General features: G+C 40.8%; 1 protein-coding gene across 2 annotated transcripts in view; it reads right to left on the bottom strand.

Moving 5' to 3' along the window:
* The window catches only part of MAP3K20 (mitogen-activated protein kinase kinase kinase 20), a 91,388-nt gene that overhangs the window by 19,855 nt on the left and 57,477 nt on the right, over window positions 1-14,056 (bottom strand). The window contains exons 11-14 of one of the 2 annotated variants that reach the window (XM_062005129.1): window positions 12,933-13,068; window positions 1,458-1,502; window positions 501-531; window positions 241-380 (exon numbers count right to left, since the gene is read on the bottom strand). In XM_062005129.1, the coding sequence (XP_061861113.1) occupies window positions 241-380; window positions 501-531; window positions 1,458-1,502; window positions 12,933-13,068 (352 nt within the window). Of the gene's footprint in view, window positions 1-240; window positions 381-500; window positions 532-1,457; window positions 1,503-3,400; window positions 8,639-12,932; window positions 13,069-14,056 lie in introns of those variants that run through there. The other variant, XM_062005130.1, reaches the window with a different exon arrangement.

Genomic DNA, 14,056 nt, shown 5'->3' with positions numbered 1-14,056 from the left:
ACAGTCCAGCCCATAAGAAAACCAAAAACTGCAGACAAGAATAAAGACTGCAGCACATTTCCATGCCTCATAAAATACTCAGGTTGTTTTGCTGTAACTCTGTAACTTTTTGTACCAAATACAGTTATCTATGTAGCTTTGTAACTTGCTATTGTTGTTACTAATACTACTGAAAACCCACTGATTCCTTAATAGCCACACTATAACTTATTGCAGCATTCAACATAGAGTATTAAATACCTTTAAATGGATGATGTGTCCTCTGGAAACAATTCCCATGTCCTTTAAATCCTCTTCTTCTAGAAGAAGCAATCGTTTACCAGTGATATGATGTTCCTTAAACAAGCTAGCATATACACTCATTTCACCAGAAGCATCACCTTAAGATAAGAGAGGTTATTCAGGAAACTGTGGGGTGCTTTATGGGAGGGAGAAAAAGATAAGCAAATTTACATACATTCACAAGCATGGATATGAAGGTACATATGAATAGCTTTTACCTTTTCTAGTAAGTTGTTGCATCCAGAAAAACTGCAAAAAAAACAGGAATCAGTCTTGAAGTTCACATTATCAACATTTTATGTGACAGTTATTTGGGGTCCACAAAGAATTCTTTTGCAAAACAAGATTTTTAAATAACTTCTAACTTTGGGTTAAAGGACTCGAGATTCACCAATGCCAGTGATCCTTCTTAGTCAGCTTTTAAAAGCTGCCTTCTATTTTGCAGCCACCTTCCTCTGTTTATCATTATGAAGAAGAATGGAAATGACTGAAGAAGCTTAGCAATTTGTCAAGTGCTGAGGGGACGAAGTTGAGGAGCCAAGGCTACTATGGTTTTTGTACTGGCTTTCCAGAGAGTCCTTTGGTAAAAGTTAGCTAAATAGCCCTATGAACAACACACAAAGAGGGTGGCAGAGGGGGCATCAAAATCACTATGACACATCACTATGCCAGAGATAAATCATTGATGTCTCCAGTTTATAGACTTTTAACAGAATAAAAACTTTAAGAAGACTCAATGCCATTGTTTTATAGGAAAAAGAGATTCCACACTCCTTAAAAAACCCTTAACTTTCAGCTAATTGCTATCTTGGTGGCACACAGGGGGATAAAACCTTTGAACCCATTCTGTCCTTTCCAGGACAGGTCTTGTTCAGGTAGGTCTTGGAGCACTTCCACATTCCTTGAAGGATCACCCAGGAATGCCCTCCTGGCTGCTGAGAGCTCCCAGCACAAATGATTTTCTGGATGTTTGAGAGCGCAGCTGTTTTATGAAGGTCACTCAAGTCCTTCACTTACTCATGGTCATTTTAAAGCCTTTCTGGACTTAAGTTTCACCAAATAGCAGTAAAATCTCACCTAGGTGTTCTGATCCGGCTTGCCCTCCCTCTATACCCACCATAGTTTGTTAGAGCTCCAGCAGTGCACCGCTAGCCACGTTAACACCAAATACTCACCACATCTTCTTCGGTCCATGCACAAATATCAAAGGAAGGCAGCAACTGTGTGAGAGATATGAATTGAAAAGAAAACCGTCTGACCATTTTCCCCCCTGTCACCCGAATTTTACTCTAGTGGCTGATTTTATCCGTCTCCTTTTTGCCTGCAAAACGCAGGACTTTAGGCTGTGACTCTCATGCCGACATACTAAATCCTTGGATTGACACTGACCATGGGCTGGATCCAACTGCATGGTGGCAGTGATAAACTGATTCCATCAGCTTCATGTAGATAAAATTATCAGCAGACCTCTGACAGAAACTACTTAGGAAGCAAAACTAAACTGTCTGACAGTGAGTGACTCTCTAGCTGCCTCTCCTCTTGGCTCTGACACTGCTTGTGCTATGGCTTCGGTACCACCTGATTTCCACAATGAGAATAACACTGTGATTATGGCTCTCTCCTGAATGAAGGGTATTTTCTGCAAAAGGAAAAACACTGTTTCCAGACAGCAGCAAAAGTAGAATCTAGGGGCCTCTGTGGCTAATCTTCCTGGACAGAGGAGTCTCTTGGTTTCTGCCAATGGGTGGTAACTGCTGTCCCAAGGCACGGGGAGCACAGCAGCCCACGGGGCATGCTTGCCTGTATGCCACATGGTGATAGCTTTGAAGCACAAGGAAACTGTGGAGGGTGCACGGGAGAATGGCTGCATTCAGTGGAATTCTGGGATGACCTGAAAACTGACACGGGAGAAGAGGTCACTGTAACATTGGATGCCATTTCACTCGTTCAAGCATATGGCAACCCAAATTTCACCTTCTTGTCATTTTTATCTGGCTAAAGGATTAACATTAATTGGTATGTATGTGTGTATTTGGATGGTGAGTGTCTCCCACAGGCTCAATACCAGGACATAGTTGCAAGCTTATTCGATGTACGTAACATGGATTTATGAGAGACTCAGCCTGGCTGCCCACCAGACTGCATGGCTCTGTTACCTCCTCCAGAGAGCCTGTCTGCACATGAACTTTTCAGCCTCCCACCCCCAGGCCAAGCATGGACCCCTGGCAGGCTCCCATCCCTGCCTGCCTCCAGCAGATGCTGAGCCCCTGGGCAGAGCTGCCCAGCCTGTGCCTCAGCACCTCCCTCGCTCTCCAGGCATGAGACCAGCATCTTGTGTAACCCACCCACAACTTTCAGTCATCACTGAAAAACACCCTTTGCAGCATCCATGAGAAACTCCCAGTGAAGGATTTGTGAATGCCCAACACCCCTTGATTTCTGCCTCCATATCTATGACTTTTTGCTGCCTGCCCCACTTTAAGGACTCTCCAGGTCTGGTCCTTGTCCTCCTCCTCCACCAATACCACAGCCAAACCTCGCTGGGCAAAAACCACCCATGAGAAAAGCTGAAGCTACCTCTGTCAGGAGGACCAAGCAGACCTATCTCCTTGCTTATTGCTTTCCTAAAGGTGAGAGAGCCAAAGGCATCAGGGTGAAGTGGCAGAAGGGAATGTGTCTGCCAGACAAAGAAAGTAATTTCTGACTTGTTGTCTCTGCGACACCATACTTCCAGCCAGTTTTCCCAACCTCCCTGTTGTTAGTCAGGCATTCCCTATGTTAACAGCTACCTGCAGCTTGGGTGGAATTCTGCGGGGCAAAAGTAGTGCCAGAGGCAACACCTGAGCACAAGGGAGGGCAAGTCACAATCATAAACATTCTTAGGAAGGCAGTGGGTCGTGCCTTTTGTAGGTCAAGACTTGAAAAGTCAAGCCAGCTGGTGCTGCAGGAGGAGCCTGGTATGATAATTTGTACAACTCAATTTGCTGCAGAAGTCTTATATTGCATTTTTAATTGCACAATGGATTTTTTCAGCTTTTCCCGTGTTTAAGTCCAACCAGTGGCAGAATACAGTCTGTATTATTTCAAAGTGATTTTTTTTTAAAGATGGGAGAATAAAGGAGAAACATCACACAGCAAGTAATACAAAAAGTGACTTAAACCAGCAGACAATAAGGAACCTCTTGAAACACCAGCATTTTACACAGGGACACAGATGCATAATAAGGAACCTCTTGAAACACCAGCATTTTACACAGGGACACAGATGCATAAAATTTACTGTCAAAATGTTTATTGCAAAATAGAAGTTTGAAACAAAGAGAAGCAAAGGAAAAAGTTCACATCAAAAGAAAGTTTATGACACCAATTGAGGAAATTGAATACATTGCATGGTTTCTTTTTTGTTTGTTTGCTTTGGTTTTACACTGGAAAATCAAATCTACAGTGTGAATAAAACAAGACATCATATGTCAAGTGCAATAAAGAGAATAACTGACGCTGCAAGGTTTTACCACACAGGAGTGTAACGTTGCATGTTCCACACAAATGATATACTCAGCTTATAGCACAAGAGTTTTGGCACAGGCGTTTGCGCTCAGCTTTGTTTTTTCAGAAGGGAAAATGCAGTTTTCTATCACTGTGAAAATATTTTCGGTTCAAATCTCATCAGTTCACACTTGAAGTGTAAGTAGCATTGACTCCTAGTATTCAGTACAAAACTTCTTCAGTAGTGCAAAAGCAAGAAATGCAGTGGACTATATCTGACTTTAAAAGGCATATGAGTATTTGGCACACAATATAAAATGTTTAAAGAAGGTTGTTGGTTCTAAAGTTTTCAAATTAAATCTTCACACATCAGAAATATCTGTGCAGATTTTACAGTGTACACTAAGTTGAAGCCTGGGGAAAAAGGGAAAGGTCTCTCCTCCAGATTCCTACCAGTGCATCTTAAGGGCTGTGAAAAGTACTAAACAAACTTATTTTTCTACCTCAATGTTCTACCTAGGACTGTAGCTAAAACCTCTGTCTAGTTAGATGTCTTATTAAAAACCTGTAAAAGCTGTCTGATTACAGAAAAAGAAACTACAGTACTAAAGACACCCAGTAACACTGCTGAATACTTAACAGCTACATGCACACTATGAATTTACTGTTACTGCTGAAAGCAATATACATCAGTATTGCATTAGATACTTAATACCAGAATAACTACTTTAAAATCCAGAGGAAAGGGAATCAACATCTCACATATCCTTTGGAACGATCAACAACTGTCCAGTCAAAAGCATGACTGTGTGACAAGGAGTTTTGCCAGACCTCACCTCCTGAAGCCCTTCCTACCTACAGGGAACGAGCTCCACCCCGGGCAGCACGCAGCCGGCTGGGGATGCAGCACACCTACATACCATACCTTGGGGCACTTGCTACTCCAAGGAACTAGTGCTGTGATCATCATAAAAATGGCTAGATCACAAGTTTTCCTCCACTGATTCCCCCTTCCATTTTTTCCCCACTGCTGAGGGAAAAGAAAGGGAGTTGGCAGTTGGACATCCCATCTTGGTCCCAGCTCACTCTGCATTTTTAAGCAAGCCAAAAGCCCATCCTCACCATTCTTCTCTTGGGCCATTTACCCATCCAAGTCAACGTGGGAAATACAACAGCCTGGTAAAATCCAGAAGGTCAGGCCCAGTTCTTACCTTTGCCCTCCATCAAAAGCAGCAACATTATTTTACTGCAAACACCTCCAGGGCTTTATGGGAGATCAAGAAAACTGGGATCCCAAAAGGCCTGTCAGGGACCAGTGAGGTGAGAGGTTTATGAGGCATGGGGAGGCTTTTGGTGGCTTTGCTCACATCCCAGAGCAGCCAAAGAAACACCTGCTGGGTTTGGTTAATGCTTTCATAAAACTGACACACTGTGTGGCTGTGGCCTTTTGTGGAGCTCTGTATATCCCAATGATGATACAGGTAGAGGACAGATTGGGTCGCACTGCAGAGCAAAAATCAGGTGTTGAAGACAAAATATTCTTGATTCTCACATATGATTTTTGGCTTGTAAACTGGAGTCATCTGGTATGAAAGCCATCACAGGAAACTAAAAATGCACTCCACACCATTATTTGTTTAATAAGCATAGCCAACAGCCTAATTATAGCGTTATTTCAAGGGAACTGCATTAGAAGAGTCTGTCATGTTATTACCTTCTCTACAACTTGGAGACCACCTTTGCTACTTTGAATATACAGGTAAGTTTAATTCTTTCCTTAACATAGCTGTCATGGTTTGACATGGTAGCCATTTCTGTTAAGGGGGAAGGGGCTGTAAAGATGGAAGGAAGAAACCTCCTCTTCCGGCTGCTTCTGAAAAAGTGATTGTGGAGGCGTCTAATTGGCTCAGCCCCAGCAGTGGGTCTGGCTCAGAGCTGGGGAGAGTCGCGAGCAACTTCTCACAGAAGCCATCTTTACAGCCCCTTCCCCCTTACCAGAAACAGCTCCATGTCAAACCACGACAACAGCTTAATTTGTTTTGACAAATAATGTATAGGAAAAGAAAGGGGAAGGCGAAAAAAAAACCCCATCTTTGTTTCATTAAAAAGACACTGGAATAAAGTAGATGGTAGAAATTCCTATAAGTATGCTACCAAACTCTGCTGATATCTTGCTGAAGTGGATTTACAAATTCAGCCAAAATCCATGCAAAGATAAATGTGTGTGGAGCATTCTGACACTTTCGGATGCTAAAGAAGTGCCAAACATCTGTACTATTGATAAATTTTTGAGAAGTTTTTTAACACTAAATGTACTGAATCAAATATCATTTTTGGTTTAAGTCATACAGCCCTACACTGCTTACATTGTACAGTAATTTATGCACGACACACATCTGAAGATATAAAGTGCACATATTAGATTACACAAATCCATCAAACTTTCCCGGGTGCAAAGTGGCAGTTACAAAAATAGCATCATTGCTGTGGGTGTTAGCACACATAGACTTACAAAAATAGTAAAAATCTGCACTGGAAACAGTCTATTTGATCTTATTTCCAATCAATTATTTGCCCTTGAAAGTCCCTTCTTCTCCCTAAAATCATGATGCTTTGATGGACCTAAGAAGCCACCCTTACGTGTGCCGAAGAAGCAAGTTTCTCCTTGGGATATTCTGTATACTTATTACATCATCTAAATTACAATTCTGTCAAAAGCTTCCTGATACAAGAGGGTTAACTTCAAGGCAACAGATTTGCAACTGTTAGGAAAAAGGTGGAACTACATCCTACAGAAATGAAGCACCTTGGAGTGCCTAAGCCAGTGTAAACTGCGTGGAGCAGGCTAACTCAAAGCACAGCACTCACTGCCTTGCAGGTTACCAGACCAATGCTGATGCTTAAGGATAAAACAATTCTCTCCCGCAACCCGAGGAGGTGCCCACTCGTCACTCCAGAAAAACTCCTTCAAAGAACTTTCTCTTTTGTTGAGTGAACATGTAATGATTTCAGGCCTGCTGTTATCTTATGTATCCATTTTTCTCTAAGCTATCTACAAAAACACTCACCATAATATGTAGGTTAGAGCTGTGTAACAGGCAAGCCTATAATTAAAGAAGCCACTCAAAACCAGAAGTTTTCATAAAAGAAACCCCTCCAGTAATTGAGATTGGAATTTTGATGGCTTATTCCCACTACAGCTGAACTGAGCAGTAACGTTTTTCTTTTGAAACGCTCCCTTCTTCCTCAGGCAAATATTTTACAACATCTTCTTTTCTAACCTGCATTTGTGTTCGCACTGGTTTCCCTCCCTCCTTCCGCATCACCACTAAAGGGGTCATCAGGAGGAACGTGCTCGCTGCTCTCAACATAAGTGCCTGGCAGGCAATTATTGCAGCAGATTGTTACACACCAAGTTTTACGGTAAGTCATAACAGCAGTGGCAATACTTTAAAAGTGATTTAGCTGCAAAGAACAGAAACACAGAGAGTAGTAAATACTCCTCACATTGTCACCATCATGGAGGACTGCACACAAGCCACAGTTGTAGGACCCCAGCTGAAGTGACATTGTGGCTACTCTTTGTCCCTTCTTTCAGGGAGTGCACAAATGGTTTAGGAGATGCAACAGAATCAAAATTTACTACCATCAGTTTTTACTCTCAGGTACAAGAATAAGTCCATCAAAGTTAATGAGGCTTCCTAGATTTACATCAACATAACTGAAAATTAGCTTCTAGATCACAATATCTGATAATAGATGCAGAGGTCTGATTGCGGTTCACTTTGCTAGAGTGAATTATATACACATGTACATACACGTGAGGAGGGAAAAAGAACATTTATACAAATCATCTACTAATAGAGACTATCTGGATTCTGCTGCTATTCAGTTTTTTAAACTGTGTATTTAACTAGCCTCTCTTCCTACAAACGTATTGGTGACTTCCCACAATGCTGCCTTGCAAAAAGCTTTAAAATTGAAACACAGCAAACTCCTTCACTGCAACAGTAAGAAAGAAAGGACTGTAGAGAATAGCAAATCTGGAAGTGCAAGGATATTCATCTGATTGAAAATTAAAGGGGTAAGGGAAATGACAAAAAACACAAAAGAAAAATTTGAATTACATTAATGGCATTAAAAGCATTGAAGTTTCCCCCAATGTTTTCACATCTTAAGTTTATCAAGCCATAGTTTCTGTAATCAGGCACCAAGAATTATAGATATAATCATGGTTCTTAAAATAATAATAATCTCAATTAGTTTGGAAAGTTTAGTTCCAAATTTCATCAAAGCAGAAATAAGTCAGCATCATCTAAACAAAAATAACATGTCTTTCTACACACAAACATGCTCAGCCTGGAAAATGTCTCACTTTTTTGTTTTGTTTTTTCTTTTCTTTTACAGGATTTAAACAGACCAAACTGACAGGATTCTTGTTCTAAAACTTTATTGTTTTGCTTTGCCAAAACCAATTTCAGGGTTAACTCTATAACTGATTTCATTCACTGCTATCATCTGTGTCATCAAAATAATCATCATCATCATCGTCATCTGACCAGTCGAATTCACTGAAACCCAAAGCCATGTTGATTTTCTTTCCTTTTCTCATAGAGGTGGTTTTAGAAGAATTCTTTTTGGCTTGCATGTTTATCTGCATTCCAGAATGCAGGACAGATCCTGCTTGGTTCAGAGAGAAGATATCCCCAAAGCCCGTCATCATCAAGGCCTTCAGACTTTGGTTCATGCCAGCTACCTCCCCGTTACTTGTTGCTGCGATCTGACATGACATCTCTGCACTGTTTGACTCCTCTGTTTTAGATTCAAAGTAAGACTCCTCAGACATTCTTGCAGCAAGAGGTAAGAAAAACTATTTAAAGGAGGAAAGGACAGAGGAAAAGTGAAAGTTAGAACCAATTTAAAAACTGAGGAAAAAGACACCACCAGATTAGTTGGCAATCAACAGAAAGCACAACGATTAGTGAATCTAAATAAAGAGATCAAGTAAGAATTCATTAAACCAGACAGCCTCATTCTGGGGTCATTGCTCTTAAATGGGAGTGCAAAATCACTGAGTCGCATGGCAAGAACCACAGGTAGCAGAGCTTTCATGACAAAAGAAGGTTCAAGCTCTTCAATCCTTCATTTTGTACAGCGTAAAACAGAATGTGACGTTTCCCAGACAGGTGGACTGCTCCCAAGTCAATGCGGGTATAACAGAAGTCTGAGTGACTTGCTTAATTGAACCTTTCGGGACTGAAGAATAAATGATGTTAAGATCAGAGAACCCAGACAAGCTCCCAAAGTTTGGTGCAGAAGAAGCAGCCCTCTAAATATGAGAAGTAACAGCAGCAGTATGATTTGTGCAAAGACTGGGTTTGAGTGCAGGCTCAAAGGGAGGAAGGGGTCACCCTGCACCAGCCACAGCCAGAAAGGAGCCCCCCACCAATGCACAGGACACGGGAATCGGTGCTAGCCCACACCAGCACCTCGCTCTGGAGGCTGTCCCAGGGAGGAGCAGGCAGGGAAAGATGAGCTGGCTGTATAGTCAGCTTCTTCAGCCTGATTGCCTTTTTCTTTTTTTCGTGATGCGCAAACAAATAGTTGACATCACTATTAAATCTCTAACAATTTAATCTTCACTTACGGACAGTGGTGTTTTCCTGACTCAGTCTGTTTGTAATAACAGATGAAATGTGCCCTCTCCAGCTAAATAACGATGGCCTGGGCTATATCATTACGTATCATTTACTATCCTGAGTAAAAACTCAGAAGTTTCATTCCAAATTAAACTACCTACTGAAGTAACAGCAAAGGAGCTAAATGTGAACATCTGAACTGGCCCTTCTTTCCAAAGCTGTTTCCAAAACTACCTGCCCAAAATTCAAGGTTTTCCATCTCTTTTTTAGCCTAACTGGAAAACTGACTGAAGAGTCAAAGGCAGTTGGTCACAATGGGTCATGGGTTACAGGGGTGATTATGGTCTGTAACACAGGAGGCTCCATGGCCAGGCTACTCAAAGACTGTCCATTTATTGGCAAAACCACTCATATTGGCAAACTGTCTATCATTAAAAAGGACAGTATTTGCCTTTTGTTCCTTCTAAGTTTTCCCTACTCAAGTGGGCTTTCTATTTGCATTGCAGTTAACAGAAGTTAATGACCAAGTTTTAAGAAACAAAAATAAAATTAAGAAGCTGGGGAGACAGGTGCCCTAAATACTCTTTATGGGTCCCACGGCTAATTGATGAAAGAACCTGCAGCTGAGCTTCCATATACCTGTCTGTGCAAGATGAAACCATTACATCATCATCGGGCTACTCAGATCAAGGACACCAAAAGCTCCTACTGATAAAAAGAAGGAATACTTTGAAAACACACAAATAAGATTCCCAGCACACATGATTCAGTGCCAGGTAGTTTTTCCATCAACTATTGGTACTTTTGTTGCTTGAGATTCATCAAAAAGCATCCCCTGAAGAATTCCCTATAAAAATCAATAAAGCTGCAAACCAGCTTTCCTCCAAAACAAGTTTCCGGGTCAGTGTTTGTGCAACATTTGGCAGTAGGTAAACTGTGAATGGGCCGTAATTGTGGCTCATTTTTGCAAGCTATAATCACTTCCTCCATAATTTGCCATCTCTTTATCCGGAGAACTTATGAGCTCTCTGCGACAGGACTTGTCTTTGGTGTCACATTGCATATGGTAACTATCATGAAGAGACTTAGACAGATGGCTAGAATCCCCATCTCTGCACAAGCCACTTAAATGTGTTCTTAAATGTTGTTCTTAAACAACCACCTGCAGGTGCATGGCACCACAGGTGAATATCTGGATTTCATGTCTTCCTCACTGTCTTCCTCTAAACATGAGCTTCAGCTTAGCTATGTACACTCCTTTCTTAAAGTCAGGTCTTTTTTTTGAAAGAAGTCTCCTGTTTCGCTACAGTTGTGAACATATTTTACTCCTCCAAAAGGCTCCAGATTTCCCTGTGCAAGAGGCTCTTGGAGAGCTGAACAAAGAGCATTTCTAAAGATCAGACTCAAAGGTGTCTCTTGTATAAGACACAGCAGAAATAGGGTCAAAAGAAGAGCAGGGAGAAACACTGCTTTCACAGAAGTGTTTCTAAAGATTGGCCTCATCCTTCTCTCATGCTCATGCATGTAAAGCTATACTTTGTTCTTTGGAGCAGGAGCAGCCTGCCACTCATGGCTACCTACCATGCAAGACGGAAGGATGAAGTTTCTACCAGCCCTAAACCACTGGACAATCAAGTGGCAGAGGTAGCTTCCCTCTTCACTTAGTTTGAGCTTCTCCTCCTGCACACCACTCCAATAGTATCTGCTAGCCTCTGGTCTTTGCTGCAGAGCAAAATGAAGAAGTGACAGCAGAGCACAGAGCAAGGATGACAGTACCAGCTAAGACACAACAAGGCTTTGTGTTGGTTAAGAACCAAGTATAAGCCCAGTGGGTACCCTAAGCTGCGCTATTAGCTCTGCTTACTACTGTTTTTACAGCCAAGCTAGCTTAAAATCAAACAGCGCACCTCCCTCCCTGTTGCAGTCCTCTGGGTTGACACTGCGGAGCTGACGTACCCTGAACCAAGGCAGTGAAGGAGACACTTGACTCAAAGTATTACAGCTTGCAAACAGAATGCCCAGTGATATTTTGCAAATGACTTACAGCTATGAATTTAAAATCTAGTTGTATTTGAAACTAGCGCCTCGTAGAACTTCATTTGCTGTGAAAAAAGTCAATCCTGCTTGAACAAGCCAATTTTTGCCAGTATGGCAACAGAAGGGCTAATTTTTAAAGTCATTCCATGCAACAGCTTACTAAAGATCTTTGGAAAAAAACAAATCTATGTTTCTCTATTAGAAGAAATTGCATTTAAATGTAATAGGAGAGTTGGGTTAATGTTATGCAGAAAGACAGTTCATGCTTAGCACAATAGGCCTTAGCACAATGCTTTATTCTTTCAGCAATGCCAGCTCCAAGTGAAAAGTAGAAGTCATAAGCAAGAAGAGCATAAAAAACCCTAGGGCCTTGCTCGTGAAAAGGTTTGCTCATTAAGGCTGTGCCTCATGCTGTGCTCAGGATAGATGATGGTCCACAGCTCAGTTACCGGAAGTTTGCAAGCGTTAAAGCAGGCATACAGATATCTACAGAGAGCATACAGCATCTGCACATGGGAAAACATTCATTCTTCATGATTTCATTACTGCATGTTCGGTGCTGGAACATGAATGCAGCTTCATTCAGACAATAGCAATAAGCTACGCCTTAAAAACAAGTTGTATGTAAACGGATCTGTCTGGAATTAAGGTTATAAGTAGGATAAAAATGTACTTAAAATTATATGCTACTGGAGCCTCAATTGGGTATTTGTTTTAGATAGTGCTTTAAAAACAAGTAGTAATAACACACTATTACTCTTAACATCAATTCTATCGTAATACCTCCGGCCATGCACTGACCCTGTGGTCCTCCCTCTGCCAATCAGTAGTCAAGAACATAAAATTTCATTAAGAAATTCAAGATAATCCAAGGAAGGTTTTTTTGTTCAATTTATTAATAGAAATGTGGCAAACCTAACAGCTAATAACTGGCCAGTACAAGTGTGTTAACTATAATTCTGAACAAAGCCCTCAATTAACACTTCAAATGTCGATCCCCTTTTCATAGAAATGAAATTTGCTGCTTCTCAAATATAAGAATGTTTAAAATCTACATAGGTTCCTCGAGCCTTCTTCTGCAAGAAACAAATGATTCTTAAATTTAACACCAAATCCTGCATACAGTAAAGTCAATAACTTTCTAGTTGAAAAATTAACCTATCAAATACAATCAAGTTTTAAAGCTGAGAACTGTAATTACATCAATGGGAAACTACTTAAGTGCTCAAGGCACAATATGAACTATCAGCAATATCTGATATCTACTGAGTCAGATGAAATTTCAAAACACAGTATTTTTTTCTGCAGTCTATACAGTAATTTGTTATATATAGCATCTATTTTTTTGCAACAAAACAGACTTCAATTGGCCCAAAGGAATAACTAAAAGAAAATCGGGGCACTGTTTCCTTGATGTGTAGATATACATGGACAAAGGTCCAAATATTTTCTGAAGAAAGATGAAAGGTTGAATTGTTGTCTACTTACAGGAGTATTGGACTGTTCGGTTAACTTCTGCTCCCACATCCTCAGACGTCGCTCCCGTTCCTTTAGTTCCTGCTCTTTAAAGCTCAGATCACGCTCCAGTTTCTTTAGTCTCTCTAAGGTTGCCTCAATTTCACATCTGCATGGAGACAATTTGTTACATCTTGTCTTTTCCTGACAGATATAAATTGTTCATAATTCCCACTTGAATGTTAATTAAATGTGAAAGGCTGAAAAGTACAATACTAACTCAAGCAGTTCATTTAATTACCAAATGCAAAGCCTGTCAGAGCTTTAAGAACTGGCAATGTTTATACTTGAGAATAACCATAATACCTTCTGTTGAAGAAAAATAACATTTAGAAGAGTAAAATGCAACATAACAACACCATTTTAAAAACTAAAATGACTCAACATTGTGATACTTGATCTCATCCATAAAGAAACTGCATTAGGAATTGGTAACAGGACAATCATTAGCAACACAACACAGAGCAGTCCAAGAAGCTCATCCACCTGAGTTTATAGCCTGGCACTAAGTATCAGTTGAACTTACACCCAAACTACACAGAAGCAGCACTGTAGTGTTTTTCCCACTTGCCTTCCTCTTTAGATAAAGACCGAAAAGCGAGAATATAAACCATGACATCATCCAGCCCTGCAAATGGTTACAAATACAAGCTACTCAAGTTAGGAACAGTTAATAAAAAGATTTCATTTACTTTTCTCTGCTTCTCACCATACATGCAAAGGTGTGAAAAACAAGAAAGGTAGGAAGAGAAACCAAGTACTCTAAGAAGCTTCAGATACTGTCTTTATTGGGTTGCATTGCACACACCTCACCCCCTAACGCTGTTTCCTTAAATGTGCTTTCTGGTGGACCCTGTCTTTTCTGAACACGTTTTGTGCTACAAATGCATGTGTGTATACTGAAGGGTACAGAACAAGAATCCTGTCACTAAACTCAGTGACATCTTTTTACCTGAGATAACCAAAGAAAAACCCTCCAACTTACATCAGAGGTTAAATTTGCATTTAACAAACTGCTTCTTCAACTGTTTGAGAGAGCGTACTGCCTGCCACCTGTGTCCTGAATATAATTTCAACAGTTTTCTGTTTGCATTGTG

The sequence above is a fragment of the Colius striatus genome, chromosome 11 (assembly GCF_028858725.1).
Source record: "Colius striatus isolate bColStr4 chromosome 11, bColStr4.1.hap1, whole genome shotgun sequence".
NCBI lineage: Eukaryota > Metazoa > Chordata > Aves > Coliiformes > Coliidae > Colius > Colius striatus.
This window is presented reverse-complemented; position numbering and strand designations above follow the sequence as displayed.